Here is a 23990-nt window from a genome sequence, read left to right on the forward strand (position 1 = left end):
TTCAAAGCATACATCTCTGATTTTCAATTAGATAAGCTCTCAACTCCTCATTTATCCAATATATAGGCTAGCTGTATGAGATTCATAGGAAAATGTCTCCTGGAGAACATAAGAAACATGGACTGGCTGGTTTTTAGGGATGTCATGATTTATATCTAAAGAAAACCCTGGGCAGATGAGAGTTGACACACAGCTATTCTGGACTTACAGCTGGTTGCTGTAAACAGAGTTTACGGCAACCAACAGCTGCTGTATTCCAATTCCAACAGTTTTCATTCAGAAATAAAACAGGAGAGGGGAGATGTTTATCTCAAAATGAGCTGGAGCAGGGACACTCACCTATCACACAGAACGGTTTCCTCGCAAAGCGCAGTCTTCCTTGCCATCCTCGGTACCGACAGCAGCACCCAGCAGACCAGATACGAATAATAAATTCCAAACCAAAGACAACAATCATGACAAATTCCTAGAAATGGCAAATAAGAAAAATGCCTGTTACAGATAACCAACACTTAAGTTTCAGGAAACTTATTACTACTGTTTGTGTCTGACAATCCACCTTGAGCATCTGAATATCCCAAGCCAAATTTGGGATACTGCTCCCCAGGGTGGTTACACATCTACAAGCAGCACACAGTCCCCAGAACTTCACACTGAAAGTGGCTACTAAATATTTTCAAACACTGAATAATAGACAAAAATATCAGAGCAAAATACTCAAAGACTTTGGATGTTGAGCACCAGAGCAGAGGTAATTTACATAGCTATTCCATATCCACATTCATAAAATTACTTCTTAGTTTAAAGGCTAAAAGTTTTGGGAGACACGTTCTCATTGCTACAATATACAGGTGAAGTAACTGAGATTATGAGGTTGGGAAATCAATCTGTTCCTAGCAGTAGGTTAAGGTACATGCAGGTGTAATTACATACAATGGGTATGCAATTGTTTGTAAGGCAATAAACTAATGCCCACCCTAGGCATAACCTTCCCTGGACAACGTGTGAATGAAAGCATTTAGAAATGTTGCCTTGCTTGTTTGGCCTGCTTTTCTCTCTCATTGGAGTCTTCTTTAAGACTGTCTATTTTAAAAGCATCAACAGGTATTTATGCAATTTTTATTCTAAAAAAATTTTCATCTCAACAGTGAGGTAATAGTGCAGTAATAGAGCTTGGAGCACAATTCAGCTCCATATCCTAAGGAGATCTGCAGGTCAATAATATGCAGTGATAGTACGTATACAGTGTATGGAATTACACACTTAGATACTCTTCTGGAATACCGTCACAAGTTCATGTGTTTTAAAATGACAAAAATCTGTCTATTCAAAGAAGGAGACAAGTACTTGATGGAGTTTCTTAAACAGCCCATCAAGAAGAAAAGGATGGAAGTTGTGTTTCATTTGGCAGCCCAATGTATTTCGGTGTCCAGAAGTAAGTTGCTCCTTATCAGCCAATTAATTTGTTATTCCTGCAGGATGAGGATTAGTGTGGTACCAGTACGGAAGCACCACAAATGAATTAAATAGAGGAATATTTGTAAGGGTAGGGTTGATCCAATATTGACTTTTCCCCAATAAACATTTGCATCTTTTTAGACAGTGGGACCCTACAACTCTACAAGACAACGTGTCAGCTCAGGCTTTAATTCACCTGAACAAATGGCATTATTAACATTGTGTCATGTAATGGTTCTTTACTAGATTACGATTAGTGGCAGTCCACTGAAACATTGTGGACTTAATTGCTTTTGCTGTCATGGAACAATTTGAAAACATAGCATTCCTTCCCAAAACATGTTAGCTTGTGTAGCTACTTTACACTGAAAGGCACTTTTAGAGCCTTCTTCAGTGTCTTCATTTTTCGTTTTTTAAATCCCATATTGAATGCCTAAGTCACAAAAGTAGAATAAGATCCCTCTGCTAAAACACGGCTGAGGAAAATGCCACATTTTTTATTAGAAAATAACATGGAAAAATGTGTGTGATTGTTTAAGATTTTCTTTTTATTCCGCTACAAGAAACTTCAACTTAATTTCATGGACAGCATTATTGCACAACTTCAGAAAGGGTTATGTACAAAACTGAAAAAGTTCCCCATATAGTAACAATAATTCCTAATAGCTGGCTACCCTGCGGTACATTTCCTTGTAGGAAATTCTGTGTAGGCCAAGAAAAAAATGGACAGGAAGCCAACTGGAAAAAAAGAAGAATACGCATTTTAGTTATTTAACTACCACTTTTATAGCGACAGTTAAATCATGAATTGTCAAATCTGGTTTACACATTGTTAGATGGTGCCTCTGAATTTATGAGGGTTGATGGCAGGCATCCAGGCCATTCCTGCATCTGATTCCCCTAAAGAAGTTTCTTCTTTGGGATAGGGTAAGAGATACTGAAGGAAAGGAGGTCTGAAAAGCATGAAAATTTCTTTGCTTCCAATAAAATCCTTTTCTTGTTAAAAACTCAATCACATTTCATTTGAATAAAGTTTGTTGTTCCCCTGGGAAACATTCGGTGTGTGAATATGGGCGATGCGCGCTGTGAGTATGGAGAAATTGTCCCAGGCACCTTCCAAAAGCTGATCCACACACACAGGAGTGTGTCCCCCCCTGTACTCCAGCCCTGGCAGGGCCTCTGATGGGGAACTGGCAAGGACAAAAAGTACTCAGTGATCCTGGAAGGACTAGTCCACAGCTTCAAGTCAGTTCAAACAGTATTGTAAAACTGCTGGTAGGAATTGGAAAGAGGCAATTTTTTTGGAAAGATTCCTTTTCTGGTTCCTTCCAGTGCTATGCAGTTTGGTATTTATCACCTGTACTATTGTTAGCCATTACTAGGTGCTATGCTTGCTCAGTGAGACAAAGATGAGAAAATTTATTGTGTGCTGAAAGCACGTTTCTGAGAGTCTGTGTACTGCATGGTGCCTTTGTGTGTTAGAGACAGAAATCAAGATTTTTCTCTCACAGAAACACTATACTGAAAAGAGAAACTTCATGGAGATACATCTATTTTGGTAGAGAAAAAGAGAAAAAATATACATTCTCAAAATTTTTTTTAGTGGGTGGAGTAAGAGTAAAAGATTTTTCTTGAGGAAACAAAGTGAAATTTCTCTGTTTATTCCTCGAGAAAAAGTTACCATTTCTAGAACCATTAGAAATTTATGCATGGTTATATTGTCTCAAAATTAACTAAGGTTTCTACTACTTAAACAATTTTTTCCTGCTACTTAAGCAATATAACAACTATAGTTATATTGAGCTCAGATACAGTAAATACATCTCTGTGCATTGGGATACTAAAAGAACTGCTGCTTTTAAAAATGCTATTTATGATTTTCCTCCACCCTGTGTAGATTTTAAGTACACTATAAGCTTTAAAAAAAGGAAAGACATTGAATAAAATGTATAGGGGGTTTCACACTTATTTTTGCACTTACAGAAATAGTGATGTTTCAAACTGATCTTTATATCCTAATGACTCCTACTTCCTCAAAGAAGAAGATGATTTTGAAGGGAATAAATATAAAACATAATGAAGTTAAAGGAAAAGGATTTTCCCAGAAAACATAATGTATTGAAACAGAGCTCTTCATAGTAGTAGTACACGTAAGAGCTTTGTTTTATTTTGGATTGGTTCAGTTCAAAACCAGACAGAGATAAAGAATTGCATACCACTGTGTAAAAAAGTAATGTTTTAGTAGTCGGGGCACTCAGTCAAAATGTTAAGGCAAATCTCTGTCAGGGTTAATACAGGCTGGGGAATTACATTTTTTTCTTATGGCAGCTGTAAAGTTACAAGGTTTTTGGTCTTTCCTTGGACAAAAATTGGAAGGATGCATCCCGAATAAGATCAGGATTTTTATTTTTTCATATTTCATTTGGAAGGCTTATTGCCAACTTAAGGATAAATCTAGGCTTTGAAATAACTTGGGTTTTGTTCCTTAGCAATTGAAACAGACGATCAGAACATAATTGGAAAGGCATGTGATGGAATAAATCATTAGACTTCATGCTTTGTAGACTGAAGAAACGATGCATTCCAAGTATCTCTGTCCTATATATAATATAATGGAACATCATTAATTTTGAATTACTTATGAGAATGAGAAACAACATTTACATCAGAATGGGAAAATCTTGCACTGTTTATAAATCTGGCCCTCTTCAAAACCAAGCAAGGCTGCATTTGAACTGATGAGCAAGTTAAAATTTACTGGAAATCTAACCCTTCCCTTCCTAGGTGGAGCAGAGGTGCATTGGCCTTTGTCATTTCTTGCTTTTTCCCTGTCTTGCTATCCTTTTCCAATCACAGCTGCATTTGGCCTTCCACCAGAGTCACCACCATCTGTCACTTTTTTGGCTGCCCAAGCTCACAATTAGCACCTCCCAGTAACCACTGTGGCAGATGCATTGCTGGTTCAGGCAGTGGAAAGTTTCTCTTCCTTCTCAAAGCACAGTTCATCCAAACTGATGAGTTTTTCCTTCAGAAATGTTTCTGCACATGCAGCTCCAGTTATCCTGGGGAACCATGCACATCCAAGAGGAGCAAGGCTGACACGCTTGGGCTGACCAGGTTCAGTTGTTTTTGGCTAGCAGGGTACTCCTGAAGATTTTTACATCTGTGTGTGCCTGGGTTGTTACACCACTGCAACAACAAGGCTCACGCAAATGGCAGAAAAAGAAAATAAGAGGTCATCCAGAGCAAGGTTTCTGTTAATAAAAGGTCCTGGAGGACTCTAATCAACAGGGTAGATGATTAAGAAAATCAAGCATACTTTGCAAAATTCAGCACTTCCCCCCTCCCCACCCCCTTTTTTCCCCCTCCTATCCAATTAGGACACTTGATTTGTTGAAGTTGTTTACATTAATATGCTTCTCAGACAGTTTTTAATGTTAATGTTTTCCCTAAGCATAATATTTTAACAGCAAACAAAAAGTTTATATAATAGCTTTCTCACTCCTTAGCATAACTGCTTATTAAAACTGAAAATAATTTGCTGATGATGAATCAGGTGCCTTCATTGCAGACTGTAACACTGGGGAATTGGAGCCATTTTTGCAATAGGAAAATGACCAAAGTTAAGCACCTCTGCTGATCTAGGATGCCTCAGGTTGTTTTGCAGTGTGTAAATGAGCTGAGGCTTGGATATAAGAAATCCACCCACAAGACAATGTCTTTGCTCTTATTCTAATTATATTTCTTGTATGGAAATGGTGATTTTAATTATTCTAAAGGCTAATGAAGTATCACAACAGAGCTGCAGACTGATGTGAGGAGCTGCCTGCCTTGTGCTCATAGGAGAGCTGTGTTTACAAGTGACATTGTCAGAACTTGGAGAGATGGACAGGAACAGACCAAATGAACCCTCTGAAATAAGCTTCAGTAGGGCCACAAGTGTTTCCCTTCTGAGGACATCTCAGCAGTGTTGCTACCCTGCAGATCCAGTAAATCAGTGAGCCTCACTACACTATCACAACAGCAGAGCACAAGGAACAATGTCATCTGATACTGCTTGGGATATATCCCCTCTTCCCTAAAATGTCATAAACAGGCAAGTCCAGTGTTTCCAAATCAGGGAAGTCCAGTGTTTTCAAGTCATTTTGAAAGGAGGGAGAAGAAACATGTTCTCATACTTTAATTTATGGCTGACTGATTTAAGTATGTCACCAGCTGCTGAAATATCTTCATGGTGACACATGAATACTTGATACTATCCAAATAGCAATGCTTTATTACTCATAGTCAAAGACTGTTTTATCATTCAATTAAAACAAGAACAGAACACCTCAGCTTATCAACAACATGTGTCTCTAAAGCCAAAAAATCCCCCTCTACTGATTCCAGGTGCTAAGCTCTAAAGCTGGGCTGCACACTTTAAAGATATGCCATTGGGTGTGAGGGGAAGCACAGCACTGGTCTGTCTCAATGAAACCTGACAAAGGTCTGGGCTTTAAATAGCTATGATGCAGAAGCTGGTGTGGGACTACAGGAAATTGTGTTATACTGGCCATTCTCCAGATTAAAACAAGTAGGTAAGAATACATGCATGTTTTAAATCAGGGTAAATCTGAACACATTTGTGTTATTCCTGGTTCAGCACTAAAAAGAGGAGATCTTTGGTCTAAACAGCTAACAAGTATATCTTGGTGGGCATACATACACTTAAGAAAAAAATGTTTCAATTGTTTCCAACTGCAGTTGAACAGAGGGAGAGACAGCCATAAATCTGAAAACATAACCCAGAATAGAACCTATTAGTGGCATATAAATCATAACCAGAGACTTCACTTCAGCTCCCAGTGCAATATACAATAAGCATGAAGTGAAATTTATGCACCTTTTTACCATTTATCAGTTTTATAATGGATGCGATGCTTTTAGAGCACTTGATTTTCCATATTATGATTAAGAATTTCCATGTAGATTTGACATTAAAAAGAGGATTATTGAGAAATCATTTTTGTGCCTTTTACTCAAATACACAGCTACAAATCTATTGATATAATATTAAAATCCCAGTATTATGCTTAATCCACATGACTTCTGCTATCCAACTCCTTTCTAGCTTTTGGTGTTTATATTTGACATGGCACCCATCAGTCATGCATCTTCTTTATTCCTTTGCAGGAGAAAAAAAGCTTTGAATTTTTATTTCAAAAAAACCCAGTTTTGAATCAGCTAGTACAACCCAGCAGCAGAATTGCATGGATGACATTTATTTATGCTTTTCATAACATCTTATAAAGACAAGTATTTACCATGTCAGACACAATGCATGATTCCTACCACTGAAACTGTGCTAGCCTTCCTCAGCACCCTCAGCCTCCCCAGGGCAGCAGACTCACTTCACATCACCATCATGGGCCAGCTGCTGAGGACCTGCTGGTGCCAGGGGAGCGAGTGTGCAGGGCTGCACTGGCCACCGTGGCCACTGCCAACACCACCTGGGCAATCTGCAATTTGTACCTGTGGGCAAAAGATCCCAAAGCTCCTTCTGGTGGACATGGTTCTCCTAGGGACGCTCTGATGACCACTGAATACCCTCTTTGAAACTGGAAAAGGGGCAGTGGGAAGCACTGACTTCTCCACGTCTATCCTGCTCTTTCCCAGATGCTGCACCACCTTTGACAGTGTTTTCCAGCCATTTGTGCTCACTGCCTTGTGCCATACCATTTGTTTATGTGTCAGGTGCATCTGCATATATAAGAGAATTCCTTAAAAGAGATGATAGCATAAAAGCCACATTATAGAATAATTTTCTACTTTCCAAAAATTTTTTTCCCTTCTCTGTGCATGTTCAGATTTTCTTTCTCTTTAGATATAAGATATCAGTGGTAAATGGTCTAATTTTGGTTTTAAAATTACCCTCATGTTGAAAACAAAGAAGCTTTGTACAGCTGTACCCAGGCCTTTGCCCTTCCTTTGTGATTTCTTCACACATTTTTGTCTGCTGTAGTCACATTTCTGATGTCACGTTAGAGGCAGACGTTCAAGCACATGTCTCTGTAGCAACACAGATCCAAAATTTTCCTTTTGAAATGTTTGTGAAGAATTTTGTATCTTTTCTCTTCCCAAACAAGTGACGAACAGGCATCAGAACTCTGAATCCTTCTATGCCCTGGCATCCCTATTGGTTTTGTATGGGTGCAAGGAGTTTAGACTAATTGTTATGGCTCATCACGTGCAGATCAATTAACTGATAACATCTGACATGCTGTACTGCAGAGTAGGACATTCTTTCATTTATTTCATTTATTCTTTGGCCTTAGCATGTTTGGAGTTGTTAAATGCTGGAGATTCTGCGAATGATATCTGCACTGTTCTTTTAGAAATTACTTGCAATTTCCTAATTGTCAAAGCTCATTAGGAGAGTTTCCCTAGGTGTTCATCTGTGCATGTTTTAGCCACTGGAGACCTAAGCGCATCTCAGTTCATACATGCTGAAATGTTACAGGTAGCAAAATTTTCAGATGACAACTTTAAGGAAGTGTTTTCTGACAGTTTCCAACTTTTTACAAACTGGTCCTGGTAGGCAGTCAATCCAATCAGCCAAAATCCTGTTCACACATTTATTTTCTCCAAAATATCACCTCATTAAACATTTCTGTTACTTGGACATGTATCTGGTCACAATATCTTTATTCGGTTCCTTAAGTTCTGTGAAAAACTGACTTGGTGCCCCTTTTTTAGTCAAATAACTGAATTTTGGGAGCCATTATACCAAGCCTTGTGTTTCACACATCATGCCATTCGCTGACTTTTGCAGTTTTTCCTATTACATTTTTCCAGGCTTATGGAATTTTGTCTCTTGGAAAAAGAAAACATATATATATATACATACATATCTTCGTGAGCCATACATTTCCTGTGATCATATCTTCATGTGGTACAATTAGCCAATTCCCTTCTGTTTCAGATGTGATACCAAAGGTATTATTGTCCTGTCCATAACATACACCCTTTCCTTAGGTACTTCACGAAAGCCTAAAAGTCTAAAATGGCCAGTATTTATCTGCTACTTCATGTTTCTAATTCATCCATAACTCAGGACTGAACTTAGTTCCACCGTGTGTCTGTGTATTTACCATCACCTTCACTTTAGGTGGATATTTTCATTATAGGTATGTCTACTTTGAATTCTTACAGATTTTTTTTTGATTGATGTTTGTTTTTGTTGTATTTCAATACTTATTGCACACAATCACAAAATCACAGAACCAGCTGGGTCAGAAGGGTCCCACAAGGACCACTGAGCCCAGCTCTTGGCCCTGCTCAGCACCATCCCCAAGAGTCACACCCTGTGCCTGAGAGCCTTGTTCAAACACTCGAACTCTGTCAGGCTTGGTGCTGTGATCACTTTCCTGGGGAACCTGTTCCAGTCCTCAGCCACCCTCTGGGTGAAGAAACTTTTCCTGATATCCAGCCTGAACCTTCCCTGACACAGCTTCAGGCCATTCCCTTGGGTCCTGTCACTGTCACCACAGAGCAGAGATCAGGGCCTGCCCTTTCTTGTCCCCTCACAAGGAAGCTGTAACTGCAGTGAGGTCTCCCCTCAGTCTCCTCCAGGCTGAACAGGCCCAGTGCCCTCAGCCGCTCCTCACACAGCTTCCCCTCAAGGCCCTTCCCCATCTTTGTTGCCCTCCTTTAGACATTCCCTAACAGGTTTAAATCTTTTTTATATTACAGTGCCCAAAACTGCCCCCAGCACTTGAGGTGAGGCTGCTCCAGTGCAGAGCAGTGATGCCTTGAGTTTTTCATATTTTTCATTATCTGTCCTGCCTCAGTGTGTGACTCTGAACTTCATATAAAGTGTTACCAAGTTCTCTTCACAGTTTAGTTACACAAAACAATCCTTTTCCAGCCTGAGAAACAAGAACACAGTTGCTTCAGGGCCAAAAAGTGTAAACAACTGCAAATTGAAGAGAGCAAACTGGGAGGATGAGACTTCATAACCTGAAGCTGTAATTGGACAATTGACCCAAATATGTAAATGGACCAAAACTTATAAAATTGTGAAAACTTGTGACTGGTTGTCCATCCTGGGTGTATCTTGGACAGAGCCGCAGCCAGGCTCTTGGGCAGCACAAGGTGTGTCCTTTGAAGGCCTTTCAATAAATACTTTATTCCTTTAACTCTGTCCAGCCTCTGTTCCAGGTAGCCTCTCCAGACATCAGCAGAGCAGGACAATCCCCTCCCTTGCCCAGCTGGTGATGCTGTGCCTGATGCCCCCAGGACAGGGTTGGCTCTCCTGGCTCCAGGGCACTGCTGGCTCGTGTTCAACTTGCCATTGACCAAGTTCCTTTCCCTGGCACTGCTTTCCAGTATCCCATTCCCGAGTCTGTCTGTACATCCAGGGTTGGCCCGTTCCAGGTGCAGAACCCAGCAATTTCTCCCATTGAACTTCCTGTGGTTGGTGGTTGCCCAGCCCTCTGATTCCACAGAGTCTCTGCAGGGCCTCCCTGCCTCTGTGGGAGCCACAGCTCCTCCCAGTTTTGCATCATCTGCAAACTTGCTCAGTAGCCCTTTCCAGTCCTGCCTCCAAGTCACTTATGAAGATGCTGAAAAGCACAGGGCTGGTGATGGAGCCCTGTGGGACTCCACCAGTGACAGTGACAGGTCACCAGTCTGATGTCACCCCATTCACTACAGCTCTTAGTGCCTAACCCATGAGCCAGTTGCTCACTCATTGCATGGTGTATTTATCCAGATGTGTGCTGGACATTTGCTCAAATTCACAGTTTTTAAACTGAATCCTAAACTGAACAGATTTCTCCTGTGACTTGAGGAAAGTTCACATTTCGACTGCAGCAAGCTGTGTCTTCACATGCTTTGTCACATCTCTGCAAAGAGATGGAGTGGTTTGCAGCTCTTCTGCGTTACTCAGATGCTGGATTTTCCCTAGATTTCCAAACAGCTTTCATATCACTGATGTTCTGCCTTCTTCAGCACTCTTTTCCTTTTGACATTTAATGGTTTGCAGAATTTTTTTCCTTACATGTTATTTTTAACCAAGTACTTTGGCTTTCCTCTGGGGAAATATTCTGCATTTCCATTTGGTAAATCAATATTTCCCTGACAAAGGTCAGGTCTGAATTTCTGATAGAGAGTTTGATATCTATACATTTTTACTGTTGCAATCTAAACTGTTTCTTGCTTGTTTTAAGGAGGTAGCTCTTGATCTCCATCTGAAACTCTGGCACGAAGTCAATAAAATTCAATTTTGCAGGATCTAGCATAATCTATCCCAAATCTACATCTGCAGAAAATATTAAACTTATTCCTTGGAGGTGATTTCCCATGCTACCTTGTTATCACTTAAAGTGATAAAACAAGAAAGACATGTCATGGGAAAAGCATTTGTGTAAGGAATGTTGCTTACTTGTCCTTAAAGGAAGTCCAAGACAGCTGGTTTGGTTTTTTAGCACAATGTGTTGATCAACCTAAAAACAGATATGCTTTCCCCTCCTCAAAGAATTATATCCTTATTAATCTGAAGCCTGCCACCCCATCACTGACATCTAATCCTCCCCATTTTCCCCATTTATATAGGAACTGATAGCAAGAGCATAAATTACTGTAATGTACCTATTTAGAAATTCAACACTGGCTTTCCTACTACATGTTAGCCATTTTAATAGTAAAATTGTACTAGTTCATGAACTTGTTACATTTATCACTACTTGCGCTTTTGCTATTTCCATTCATCTTTCTTCATTGCACATTACCACTCATTTCTCTATATATGCCCTGCCCATTCAAAGGAATGAAAAATAATTTTGGGGATGGCATTTCATCCACCAGCCACTGATCTGTGGCAACTCCAGTGATCCTAACATTGCACATCAAATGCAGATTTCTTGTTAAACATGGCTGAGTAGTTGTTCTGCTCTGGCAGTGACAAAAACTCTCTTGCCTTCTACTGCATTTGCTGCTGAATGCTGTAGCACTTGAGGTAACTCTTCATAGTTATCCTATCTTTTTTAAGTGATTCAGTTATAAGATTATTTTTTCCCTGATTGTAGATCCCATATGCAGTTTTAATCATCTTTAGTCATCAAACCCATTTAAGCTTTCCCAGTAGCACCTAATATATTGCAGTTTTAATTACAATGGAAAAATGATTCCGTTCAATGTATGATTTTCAATCTTTTCTTTACAAAGGTAATCTCTGCATAATACAGAAGAATAAAAGAAAAGAAAGAACAAAACATTGCTAACAATATAATCAATCCCAGAACCATATCAATAACAGGCTTATGCTAGGATTGAGACATTATTCTCTGACCTGTTGAAGTGTACTCAGCATCCTGAATATTGTTGACAATATATAGATACCTCCTGCTGACAATATATAGATATCTTGAGAGTTTTATGTGCAGTGCTGTGTTCTGTTGTTAGGAAATAATTTTTATGGTTACTTTCATCTCTCTCTCCATAGCTACAGTGTGTACTTGTTTGTTAGAGAGATTTGCTGGTTGGTTGGAAGTGCCAACACTGCCTTCTGAGAGAAGAATTAAGCTTTGAGGACAGCCACTGTTTATAATAACGCCATCTTTTATTTTAACTTTTTGCTTTCTGTCAGACTTCCTCATAATAACTTTTAATTTCAGCAAAGTGGGTCCAGCATTTAAATTTACATTGGAAAGTCTGCTCTGTTTCTACACAAAGATTCACAAGCAGTTGTGATGAACTCCTGTCCAAAGTTTTGTAACAACAGTCAGCTTGGACCTGGTCAAATCTGTATACATAATAGGAGAGCATGAATTTAAACAGCAAAGATGTGAAAATATTCATTTTTGTGTGGTAAGAATATTTTCAAAGATAACAGGGAGTTTTTTATTACATGATTGATTTTTTTCTCATGTTATTATAATATTAGTGTACATGAATCCAAACAAAACTGAAAGCATGAAGGTTTTGACCTTATCAACATTATAGTTCCCTCTCTTATTCTGTCTTTGATAACATCAGCGTTGTATATCTAATACAATTTTTAAAAGATTTCTATGAGGAATTTTGAAATTTCAAAGCTAAGTTTTGATTTGGAAAATAAAACACTAGAAATCAGTATTTCTTGAGAAATACTGATTTTGAGTTTCAACAAACTCACTGATTTTTTAACTGGGGGTAAAATTAATCTGTTTTTCTCAGAAGAAGACTCAAGAAAAATCCAGTAATATGTTCTATACCTTACTGTTGTTAGAAATGTATCTATAATTGAAAACTTTCAAGATAATTTTTTCTTTTTATGCCTTGATAGCTGGTCCTATAGAGCTATCATTAAGTTCTTTTTCAGGTCTGGTGGTCTTTTATCCAAGCATGGCAAGAGGCACAATAACTAAACTAAAAAATGCTTTTTCTTTTTCTTTTTTTTCAATTGAGCACTATCCATCTCCCTTTTTAAAACCCACTCTGTCCAGCTTTACAATGCTGCAGTGGATTTGTAGGATTACATTCCTGTGGTTGGACTTTCTAGAGCAGAGTCAAATTGGGGCAGCTGTATACTATGTTCTCAAATCAATGGGTATCCTCTTTCTTTTATGCAAAAATATTAAGAGAAAAAAATCCTGGAAAGATATTAATTGCTAGAAGCACTTGGTAGACTCTCATTTTGGGTTCATGTATGTGACCATAGTACATGGAGATACCATCTTTGTCCTGTGCACGCTGTCTGCTTTTATAACTTTGGGAGCTATTTCTGACTGAAGAATGTGTTCCTAGAGTACATTTTTAGAGGCCTTTATTCTACAAATCTGGGTACAGCTTTCTACTGCAGCCATTTTCAGAGAAAACCACAAAACAGATTTGATAAAACCAGTCCTGCAGAAATTCACTTACGTTTTTCAATCTACCCATTCTGATTAAAAATTAAAATTGCAAAAAAAAAGAGGATGCTTTCTCACTTCAAATAAAAATGATTTTTTTTCCTATAACCTCAATCTGAGTTTTAAGCAAAAAGTTGTAAGATAATAAAATACAGAAATAATATATTATGCCAGATCAAATGAAGCATTAAACTGATCCAAGACCTTTTTTTTTTACTTCTCAATTAGTCAAATCTTCCTGGGTCAACTGAAATTATTTTATTAATTTTCTTGCATTGCAGCAAACAAACAGAAGTGAACCAGAAATTCACATAATTTACAGCTTTAGTTGAAAATGAACTTAAAATATAGGGAGTTTGGTCAAGAGAGTGAATGACCTCCAGTTCCACAGATAATATTCCTTCTTGGCTATCTTCCCCAAAAGTTTTGATTTTGCCTTCACAGTCTCAGTTTTACTCCCCTTGTGTTTATTATTTGATAAAGTGCTAGCAAATGTACTTGTAGATCAGCAACACCCCAAAGATTATTTTCTTGCTGTGTTAGTTGGATTCTTAAGCTGCTTGTGGTTTATTTTGATGCTGAAGTAGATTTTTATCCTACTGCCTGTCTGGGACATGTCACTGCTACAACTCAAGTGCCAGAAGTTGTGTGTAAAGATGAGGCTAAAGCATAATTTTCATTGTGGAGTTTTATCTGATGATCTCCTCCTGGTTACTCTTATTATTTCTGAACACAAATCTAACCAAATTAATTACTGATTCAACAATCCAATGTTTACTGTATGTAACATGCACTTAACTTATCTGCATGACTTTCATGTTAAGCATAAAATCCAAATATTAAAGGTGTTTCCCTTGACAGGTTTCCTGATAAGAAGAAGCAGCCTTGGCACACAGCAGTTCTTGTGTGGATGCCAGAATTGAAGCTGGGTCTGACACAGCACAGCAGGGGAGGTTTGCCTCAGCTCTGGTAGCAGAGCTCAGGCATTTCTGCAGCCCAGATGAGTCCATTAACCTCTGCTGAAGCTCAGAAGCCCTTGGCTATTATTGCTTTCCTAAACAATGATTTGCTTTGAGCTATCACAAATTGCATGTTTCTGAGAGAGTATTTGGGATGCAGTGATCAGGAGATGTGTTCTCTGCTCCCTTGCAAGGCATGGCTCGGGCAGATAAATGGAATTGACTGATTGGAGAAGAATAATCTTCTCAGCTCCTCTGGCCTTTCTGAGAAGGAGGAAAAGGTTTGCTCAGCTCATCTACACTTCCCTCTTTAATCTCCCTGTGCAATTGTGAATAGCTGCAATATGTCAAAAGCCAGCGTACACAGCAGCTCAGGTATTAAGTTGGAGGAACATTACATTAGCTTTTTAGCCAATTAACATGGCTGTAGGGAAGACCATCTGGAATAAATCTGCACAACAAACAGTTCACAGAAACCCAGCAGGCAGCTTTATGGATTGTTATATCTGTACGGTACTTCATTAAAAAATAAACATGTATCTTCTATTTCAAGCACAATCCACAAACAGTATTAAACTAGACCTGATAGGGAACACAGCTGTCTTACTAAATGACACATTTGGAAGAGCTGTGTGAATCACTGCAAGGAAAAGGTTGTGAAAACTCTAGTGACTGCAGTTAGGTATTGGCACAGCCAAAGCAACTGCTCTTGAGTTAATGTAGAAATGTATTGTCCTCCTGCTTTGTGGTTGCAAAAGTTTGTTTTGGTAACATTGTTAATATCAGCTGCTGATCAGTATGTAGAGGGGGAACAAACCATGCATCAGCAAACTGCACTTAAGCAGTCAGCTTTAGCCTGCTTCTGGAACATCATACTTTGCTGTGCTTATATATTTCTCCATTAGAGACCCACAGCAGGAGACGCAAAATTCATTGTCACTAGGTTTATTCCTGCCAAAGGTTTGCTGAACACAGTAGGCTTTATTGTAGAAATGCTGGATGAGGCTAGTATTGACACTTCAAGGATCAACCATCCACCGTCTTCCTCCTTAAGGCCTATTCCATGTTCAGAGGATGCCATGGGATGTACAGACAGAACAGTTGGGATGGACAAAGCTCATCTTTGAAGCCATAGCAGCAAAAAGCACAGAAGATTTCCCCAGCAGACACTGCTCAGCTGATGGACACCTCTGCAAGGACGGGTGTGCCAGCAGTCAGAGCTCACCACACCTCTGCCCAGCGCTGGGAGCAGGCCAGGCATCCACAGAGCTCCTGCACACTGTGGCTCCTGGGAGACCTGTGGCGCGGTACAGGGAGCCAGCCAGCTGAGGAATCAGCACTGCTAAGTGTACCAACACAATCAACAAATATGTGGCTCACGGGAAATGCATATTTTATGTCAGAAAAATGGTATTTCTGTGACCAATTTGCATAAGTATACAGGAAAACGGATTACTTGCCACCAAAGCCTCTTCTATTACAAATAGGATATTTTCAGACTAATCAGATTTTCCTGTTTTCTATACAAAAAATCTTAGCAATTAGTGTACCAGTTACAATAATATAACTAGCTGCATAACATTCAAACAGAATTCCATTTACCAAGTGTTGCTCAGATTTGTAAATAATGGGTTTAGGTAGGAGTGCAAGTTTAAATCTGACCATTTTTAGCTGGTTTAATGCCACCTGATCTTTTCTCCAGAGGAAGAAAAAGCACTAATATGGCTAGGAAGAAAAATGCAACATTTAGCATGGCTCTCCCTAATTAGCCCTGCTAAGAAATCATCCAATGGATCAAAACACCACATACCTGCACCTAGCCTGCTCTGGACATTTAGTTCAGGTATTTTGATGCAGTGGACCATTGTGCTGTAAAGACATAGCACGCAACATAATTATCAGCCTGCTCATGCCATGGTTAATTAGGGAGCTGCTCTGAAGACCAGAGTTTTTGGATATACACGGTGATGACAATTAAAATGTTGGCATTTGTCAACAGTTACTTCACCTCAGGTGCTACCTAACAAGGCACAGCCTGCTGAATGCATGGAACTGAAATAACCATGGTAACTCTGGGTACATGGTGACGTTTTAATTTCCACTACTGCCTATCCTCAGGCCACCACTTGCAGAACTAAATGACCCATCAAGAAGCAGATGAATAACGTATCCCCCGTACAATGCATGAAAAATGTTAAGCACTTTTAGGGATTAAAGCCCTTTTCATTTACCTCAGGAGGGAAAAGGGAGAGATAAACATAATACAAAAGCATGTATTATGAAGAAATAATGAAACTACCACATCCTACTGCAGCAACTGCTACTAAAATGTCAGTATCTACCAATAGCTAGCCCAAATCTGTATCTAAGATACCAAAATTAATTCCTACTTTAAGTGCCTCTTACTACATACTGACTTTATAAATGACAGCAGCAATATCAAAGGTCTTTCATGCTCAGTCACTGCCAAACTGCGGTAGAAAATCTATCTGTTATAAACCACAGCAGTTCTCAAGCAAAGAACGGGATGTACTACCATACTTTATTAGCACTGTCTTACCATCTGACCTGTTTTTAAATAAAAAGATGGTGGAATCCTCTAATTTATCTTTTTTTTTTGTCATTCTGAAGAAATATCTGATTTTTTTTCTAAATGCTCAGATATTGTATTATATTACTTCCTCCATGGTGAGGGAGAGGATTTGAATGTATCCTAAAGTATCTGTAAAACTATCTTGTATTTAGAATTTTCACTTACCAAAATGAAGAGACAACCAGAGGCAAGTTTTGTGTGTTCAGGAATAGTAGAAAACACGGACAAAATCAAGCAACCAAACACAAGGAGAAAACTGAAAAAGAAAGAATATTAATAATTGTTAATATTTTACAGTACCCTGACCCAGTATCTATATTGTTTGCACTTCACCAACATTAATAGAAGACTGTCTCTGCACAGTCTTCATTAGTAGAGGGGAAATACAGCTACCACTTAACTCAGTTCATTAAAGACATTAGAATGATAACCTGTTAAATCTATTAAATCTATATGTTTCTAAGCAGCACTGCTAGAATTCAGAGAAAAAAGATTTTCTTGGTAAAATGACCCAATATCCAAAGATGCTACTTTCTGTATCACAGTCCTCTACCTTTATGCAATCCAGATAATTTAAGCATCTTTAAAGAGAGATTTCCAGTGGGAGGGTTGTTTCCCAGGTCTGAAAAATCATTTCTCCCACAGCTGACCGCAAACCCCTGCTGCATAAGCTTACCAAAAGCTAAGTTACATATTGCACCTGTCTGCCCATCAGAAACAACCTCCTTCTGAGCAACAGACTTAGTGCTCAAACTACCTGAAGTGAGAGGCAGAGCTATGGCATCACTGTCCCCAGTGAACAGGCTCCCTTCTGGGAACAAACTCAGTACCATACAATCCACTGAAGAGCTTAAAACAATTACACAAACCACAGGACAAGCAGTTACAATCAGGAAAACACGAACGCAATTTTGAGTTTGCATGAGCCTGTATGTTTCATGATACTGATGAAACACACAGGCAAAAAAACTTAAATCTTTTTGTGAGGAAGATCCAAACAAATGTTATCATTGCAGAAATTCTTGCAAATCCCATGTCCTACCCATAGCAGTCACAGCACATGTGTTTGCAGACATGAGCTGGCAGAACTGGTGTTGGCCTGACACGTATACTGTTGGTGGTAAGGATTATCCTTTCCCCTTGTACTGCTTCACCCACAGTACCACTGTGCTAGTGAAACCATCTGTGAACTGGATGGTTTCACTATCCATCAAATGAAGTTCACTTTACCCATAGTATTATGAACTGACTAATCAGCACCCAGTAATAATTGATTCTACCAATGTTTTGCTAAATTCCCTCTTAAAACACTTATCAGTTGTCGCAGACATCTTTCCATTAAAACCCTTTCTTAGGATTTTTCCTGCTGGAGCTGAGAAGTTTCAGCAACACATGTAAACAATTGTTATCTGCTGCTGTGGAATGCAGCAGGTCCACCTGTGATTGGCCCCTCTTGGATGTTTACAATTAATAGCCAATCAAGGACTGAGCTGTCTCGGACAGAGTCTGAGAGAGCTCCTTTGTTATCATTCTTTTCTATTCTATTCTTAGCTTAGCCAGCTTCTGAAGAATCCTTTTCTTTTCTATTTCTTTTTTAGTATAGTCATAATGTTATATATATATATCATATAATAATAAATCAAGCCTTCTGATCATGGAGTCAACATTCTCGCCTCTCTCTCATCCTGAAAGCCCCTGTGACCATGGTCACAACCAGTCATGCTGCACATTGAGACAACCAACAAAGAGCAGGACTTTGACTTTTGTAGACCTTTGACATTAGCTGGTGTTCTAACCCACATGAACAGGTACTGTAATTAATGCAGACACACATCCCTCTGCCCTTATCATGACCCATGAGCCTTTCCTTAGATTTTCTCTCCTCCATCCAGCTGAGGAAGGGGAATGACAGGGAGGCTTTGGTGGGCACCCAGTGTCCTGCCAGGGTCAATGCACCACACTGTGAAACTCTGACCCCAAAGATTGCAGAACGTGGCTGGATAAGGCCATGGTCTGACTTTGAAATGAGTTCTGCTTTGAGCAGGAGGTTGGACTGGAAGACTCACTGAGGCTTTTTTCAACTTACTTACTTCTGTGTTTCTAACTACTGGATATAACATTAATATATTATTGCAGTTGATACACACGAGCTTCAGGAGTTATGATTACTTTTTCCCACAGAACATAGAGACTTCCCATAGTAATGTAGTATTACTTAACTGCTGGGGAGAAGTTCTACTTTGAAAATCAAATATGACAGGCACTTGCATATAAAGCCTATTAAGGACTGTAAATAAAACAGTATCCAGGAGGGTAAAGTGCACATTTGGCATACACCATTGGCAAGTCTTATCTTCTAGACTAGAGAAAGGTGAAGATCAAAACATGCTTCAAGATTTAATAAAAAACTCACACAAGACACATGCAATCCCAGGCACAAGGACAGGCTGGGAAGACAGTGGATCAAAAGCAGCCCTGGGGAGAAAGACTTGGGAGTGTTTCTGGACAAAAAGTTCAGCATGACTTGGCAATGCACGCTCACAGCCCAGAAAGTCAACCACATCCTGGGCTGCATCAAGAGTGGCCAGAAGATGAGGAAGGTGATTCCCCTTCTCTGCTCCTGTGAGACGGCACCTGGAGTGAGGCTGCATCCCACCCTGGGGCCCTGAGCACAAGAAAGACATTGACCTGTTGGGACATCTGCCAGAGGAGAGCCACTAAACTGATCTAAAGTGTTGGACCCTTCACCTGTGAAGACAGGCAGAGATAATCAAGGTTCCCTCCAATCTCCTCAGAAATGAAGGCTCCAGGAAGCCTACCTTAGGTCAGCCTTCCATTACCTAAATGGGGCCTGCAGGAAAGCTGGGGAGGGACTTCTCACAAGGGCATGTAGTGTAGGACAAGGGGCAAGTCCTCAACCTGAAGGATGTAAGATTTAGGTTAGATATTAGGAAAAAATTATTTAGTGTGAGGGTGCTTTGGAACAGGTTACCCAGAGAACTTGTGGATGCTCCATTCCTGAGCATGTTCAAGGTCAGGTTGGATGGTGCTCTAAGCAACATGGTCTAGTGGCAGGTTCTCTGCCCATGGCAGGGGGGGAAAACTGGATGATCTTAACATCTCTTCCAACTCCAAACCATTCTGTGATTCTATTTTTCTATGATTCTATTTTTCTATGATTATGTGATTCTATGATAAGTGACAAAAATCCATCTTGTGAGCAATTTTTCTCCCCATCATGTCACTTTACAAAAATGGCAAAATCTCATAGAACATTACTGGTAGTTTCAGCTGCTACAGCCTTCAGATGCAATCCCCCTATAATTACATCCTACTGACATAGGGATAAATGCGGTTTCTTCTCATTAAGGCTTGCATAGAGGCAAAATAAAATTAGGTGACTAAGAATTTACAGTAAAAGAATGTAATTTCCTTTTGCTGAATTTCTTTAGACCTGAATCAATTAAAATGACATTTGCTTACTTCCTTTGTGTTTAGGTATTAAAAATTTCTTGTTTGATTTTATTCCTGTAATACCAACTAAATTGGAAGCCCAGTTGTACTGGGTCTTATCCAAACACACAATACCAGTTTTCACTTGGAAGAGATTTCTTATAGCACAATTATGGAAAACAGACACAGCAGGAAAAAATAGTTTCTTGTTCCCATATCACAGTTGGAGACCATGGCACAGTAAAGGTAAGGCACTTGCCTAAGGCTACACAGAAAGTCTTTACATGTGGAATAAACCTGATCCTTTTAAGTCACAGCCCAATCCTACCCAACACCATCCTCCATTTACCCACCACTTGCTTTCCACAGTCTGTCAGGACTATGATTTAGAATATCACTGTGGGCAAGGTGTTTATTCACAAGAGATGGGAAAAGTGAGTCAGGAGAGGGAATGAGTACAGTTAAGCAGTGTATTAATCAAAACAAAAGCAAATATTCAGGAAAGCCAGGTGCAGTGTGGATTAGCACCTGGTTGACATAGTTCTGCAGTTAATCCATGAAAAGCAGAAACAATCCTCACAGCAATACATAAAAACAGTCCCGGAAAGAGAATTTTCCAAAATTCTATAACTCTTGCTCTCAGTTTTTCCAGAAACTCAAAAGGTATGGAGCATCATCATCACTACTACTATTATTGCTGTTATTACTATTAAAGAATAAAATAAAAATGTTTGTATTTATCCACCCACATATTCAAATATTGCCCCTCAGTCCCTCATTCCTCCCTCCAACACTGAACACTTCTTTTAGTGCCCCTCAGCACATTATGTCTAAAATTAAACTATAAGCACTTTTATGAAGAGGAGAAACCCAGTCCTACTAGCCTGGCAAAATGACAAGCATACATTTAGGCACTGTAAAACACAACACTAGAAACAAAAGCGGTGTATTTTCTGTTGCTTATATATTACAGAAGTGTTTTCCTTCAAACTAAACTAATAGTGAAGATTCACTTGCTATGTTTTTAGTGCAATCTGTTTACTCAGGCCATGCAAAGGAAAGCACCTCTCCTTTTTCCCAGCTGGAACTGAAGGCATGAAGGCTGCAGCAACAACTTTCACCTGGCTGAATGTTAAATGAGGATCTGCCCAGCAAATAGAATTCCCTGAGGTTCAAACATCACAGTGGTCAAAGTTTATCAGGAATTGTTCTTTCCTCTTGTGAATTATTTCTCCAGTGTCTGATGAAGTGTAGATGATTGCATTAAGCCCTGGATAGTAATTTGATAACCCTCAATAGAAGAAAAAGTATTTTCCCATGCCATCATTTGAACTGTGTGCTACAATACATTCTGTACAAGACCATGCTGCTGTAGGTAGAGAGTAGTAAAAAGCAAAACACAGAGCAATTATATTTGGCCTCTAGTGATTCAATCTGGATCATATAATTGTTCAGGCTGAAAAAACCAGATGGTTTTTCCTCATGCATTCAGTATCAGACAGTAAAACATACGCCTTAGGCAGCAACTTCCCATAAAATTATTCAAGTACTGCCATAGCCTTGTATTTCATGAAAAGCAGCGACTTCCATTTTGTTTCAGCAGTAATCAGTTTTGTTGCAGATCCTTTCATCTTATTTCCCCGCTCCTGAAAGCATATACTAATTGGAGAAAAGCCAGTTTATGAAAGATAATATAAGTCAGAAGCTTTGATTTTTAATCAATCTGCCTCTCATAAACTTTTCTAATTGGTTAATTAGGACCTACCAAGTCCCCATTTATATAATTTTCAGCAGAATATTACTACTGCTTGATTTAAGGTCTGTTCGTATGGAAGAGGATGTTCAGTTTAAAGCAATTGTTAAAACATTACTCAAGGAGTATCATGAGGAGAAAAAAAACACCCTGGGAAGATCTTTAAGAGCTATTTTGCTGCATGACTGACTGCTAGAATTAAAATAATCTAAAGTTAAACATCTGCAAATTTTTGTGGCCTCTCCTGTAAATAATAAAAATATATCACTGTTAAAGTGGCATAATTAAGCTATTAGACCACCAGAGTTATTTTCCAGTATTAATTGAGGTCTGATTTAATCTCCATACAGGTAAGAGCATTCAGAATTATGACCAAACTGCTTGCACACCATTGGCAGTGCCAGTATCCTAGATTTTGTATGGAATTAGAAAATGTTTGAAAGCTTTTGCTAACTGTAACTATAATCAAAAAAGTAGTTCTTACTTTTCCTCCTGGTATACTAATGCAGTTACTTGCAAATTTAGAGGAAGTTGTTTGCATTCACAAGGTCTGAGTCTTCATAGAAGTTATTTGAGCCCCTCCATAAGAAACTCTTTCCACTGCCAGGGGCAGTGGCCATGCTTTCTTGACAGTGATCAGGATCTTGCTGAGTTGAGTACCCAAGTGCTGCCTTTACATGATATTTAATCTTGGAATGCATAAAAATCTGTGTGAGGCATTAGATAAATAAATGTGCTGAAGATTATACTGGATGGATAGCACCAATAGATACATTATGGGTTTAGATAAATGGATAAAATACCCAGAGAAAACCTTATTTAAAAAGGAAGGAAAGACAGTCTTTCACAGCACTGTTACACTTTCATGGGGACTATTAATTTTGGTGAACAATTCTCACAAAAAGACAGATGTGCCTTGGCTAGCTGTTATCAGCACTCTAGAGTCTCTTGATGTGTGAAAGAGAGAATTTAAAGATTCAGTATCCCATGCACTTGCAGGGGAAGACAGAAGAAAAAACATCATCTCCTGGGCCAGGAGTTACTTTTATACATTCACCAAGTTCCCACAGAGGAAGAATTAATGCATGTTGTTCAGCTGAGGGCTGGTGCGCCACCTTCCATCCCAGAGGAGATGTGAATGCTCCAGGCAGGAAGGCAGCACAAAGCTGAGAGCAGCCTCTGGCCCTTCCTGGTGCCTCTGAGCAGGTATCAGAGCTGGGTGGGAAGGCCCTCTCTGAAAGCACATGGAAAGAGAAACACTGAAGCATTTTCCTAGCTTCAGGAAGAACTGAAAATGAGAACGTCATCTAATGCAGGCGTGAGACGGACATTTACACAGGTCCTGCAATATCTCCCTTAAAAAGTAATCTTTTCAACATTCCTATAAAACAGATAATGCACTGCTGACATGGTGGAAAAGAATACAGCTTAACAGTTTTGATAGTGCAAGCCATGTGGATTAAATTTTCCATCATTTATAGTTTCAGTGTGACTTGTTTATGCAAGAAAATGAGATATGACAAAGGTTATTACAATTTGTTAAGAATGTTTGACAAAAGCTGCATGGAGAATAAGCGTTCTTCCATAGAAAAAGCTCATAAATTTCTTCTGTAGACTTCCTTTAAAATGACTTGCACTTCAACCTTTTCTTCAAGTGGAAGAGTGTAGCATGTCGAGGGCTTGATACTGCACTGCCTTCTACCCGGAAAAAGTACAACCCTGGCCACAGAGAGGTAGAGTATGAAGACCTCACAGTCTTAGAATGGAAAAATAAACTGGATAGGAATCTTGATAAATAATTTTCGAGAAGAAAGAAGTATTGCAGTAAACCTGTCTTTTAATATATCCTTTCTTTGGGTTAATTGCTATCTTTTTCAGAAATATAGAAATTTCAATGGAATTTC

The 23990-nt window shown here is 39.2% G+C and overlaps 1 protein-coding gene across 5 annotated transcripts in view; it reads right to left on the minus strand.

Annotated features, from left to right (window-relative positions):
• The window catches only part of KCNQ5 (potassium voltage-gated channel subfamily Q member 5), a 278323-nt gene that overhangs the window by 70288 nt on the left and 184045 nt on the right, over window positions 1–23990 (minus strand). For all 5 annotated transcript variants that reach the window (XM_005491147.4, XM_074538380.1, XM_074538379.1 and 2 more), the window contains exons 2-3: window positions 17046–17136; window positions 340–466 (exon numbers count right to left, since the gene is read on the minus strand). In XM_005491147.4, the coding sequence (XP_005491204.1) occupies window positions 340–466; window positions 17046–17136 (218 nt within the window). The remainder of the gene's footprint in view (window positions 1–339; window positions 467–17045; window positions 17137–23990) is intronic.

This window comes from Zonotrichia albicollis, chromosome 3 (assembly GCF_047830755.1).
Source record: "Zonotrichia albicollis isolate bZonAlb1 chromosome 3, bZonAlb1.hap1, whole genome shotgun sequence".
In the NCBI taxonomy this organism is placed as follows: domain Eukaryota; kingdom Metazoa; phylum Chordata; class Aves; order Passeriformes; family Passerellidae; genus Zonotrichia; species Zonotrichia albicollis.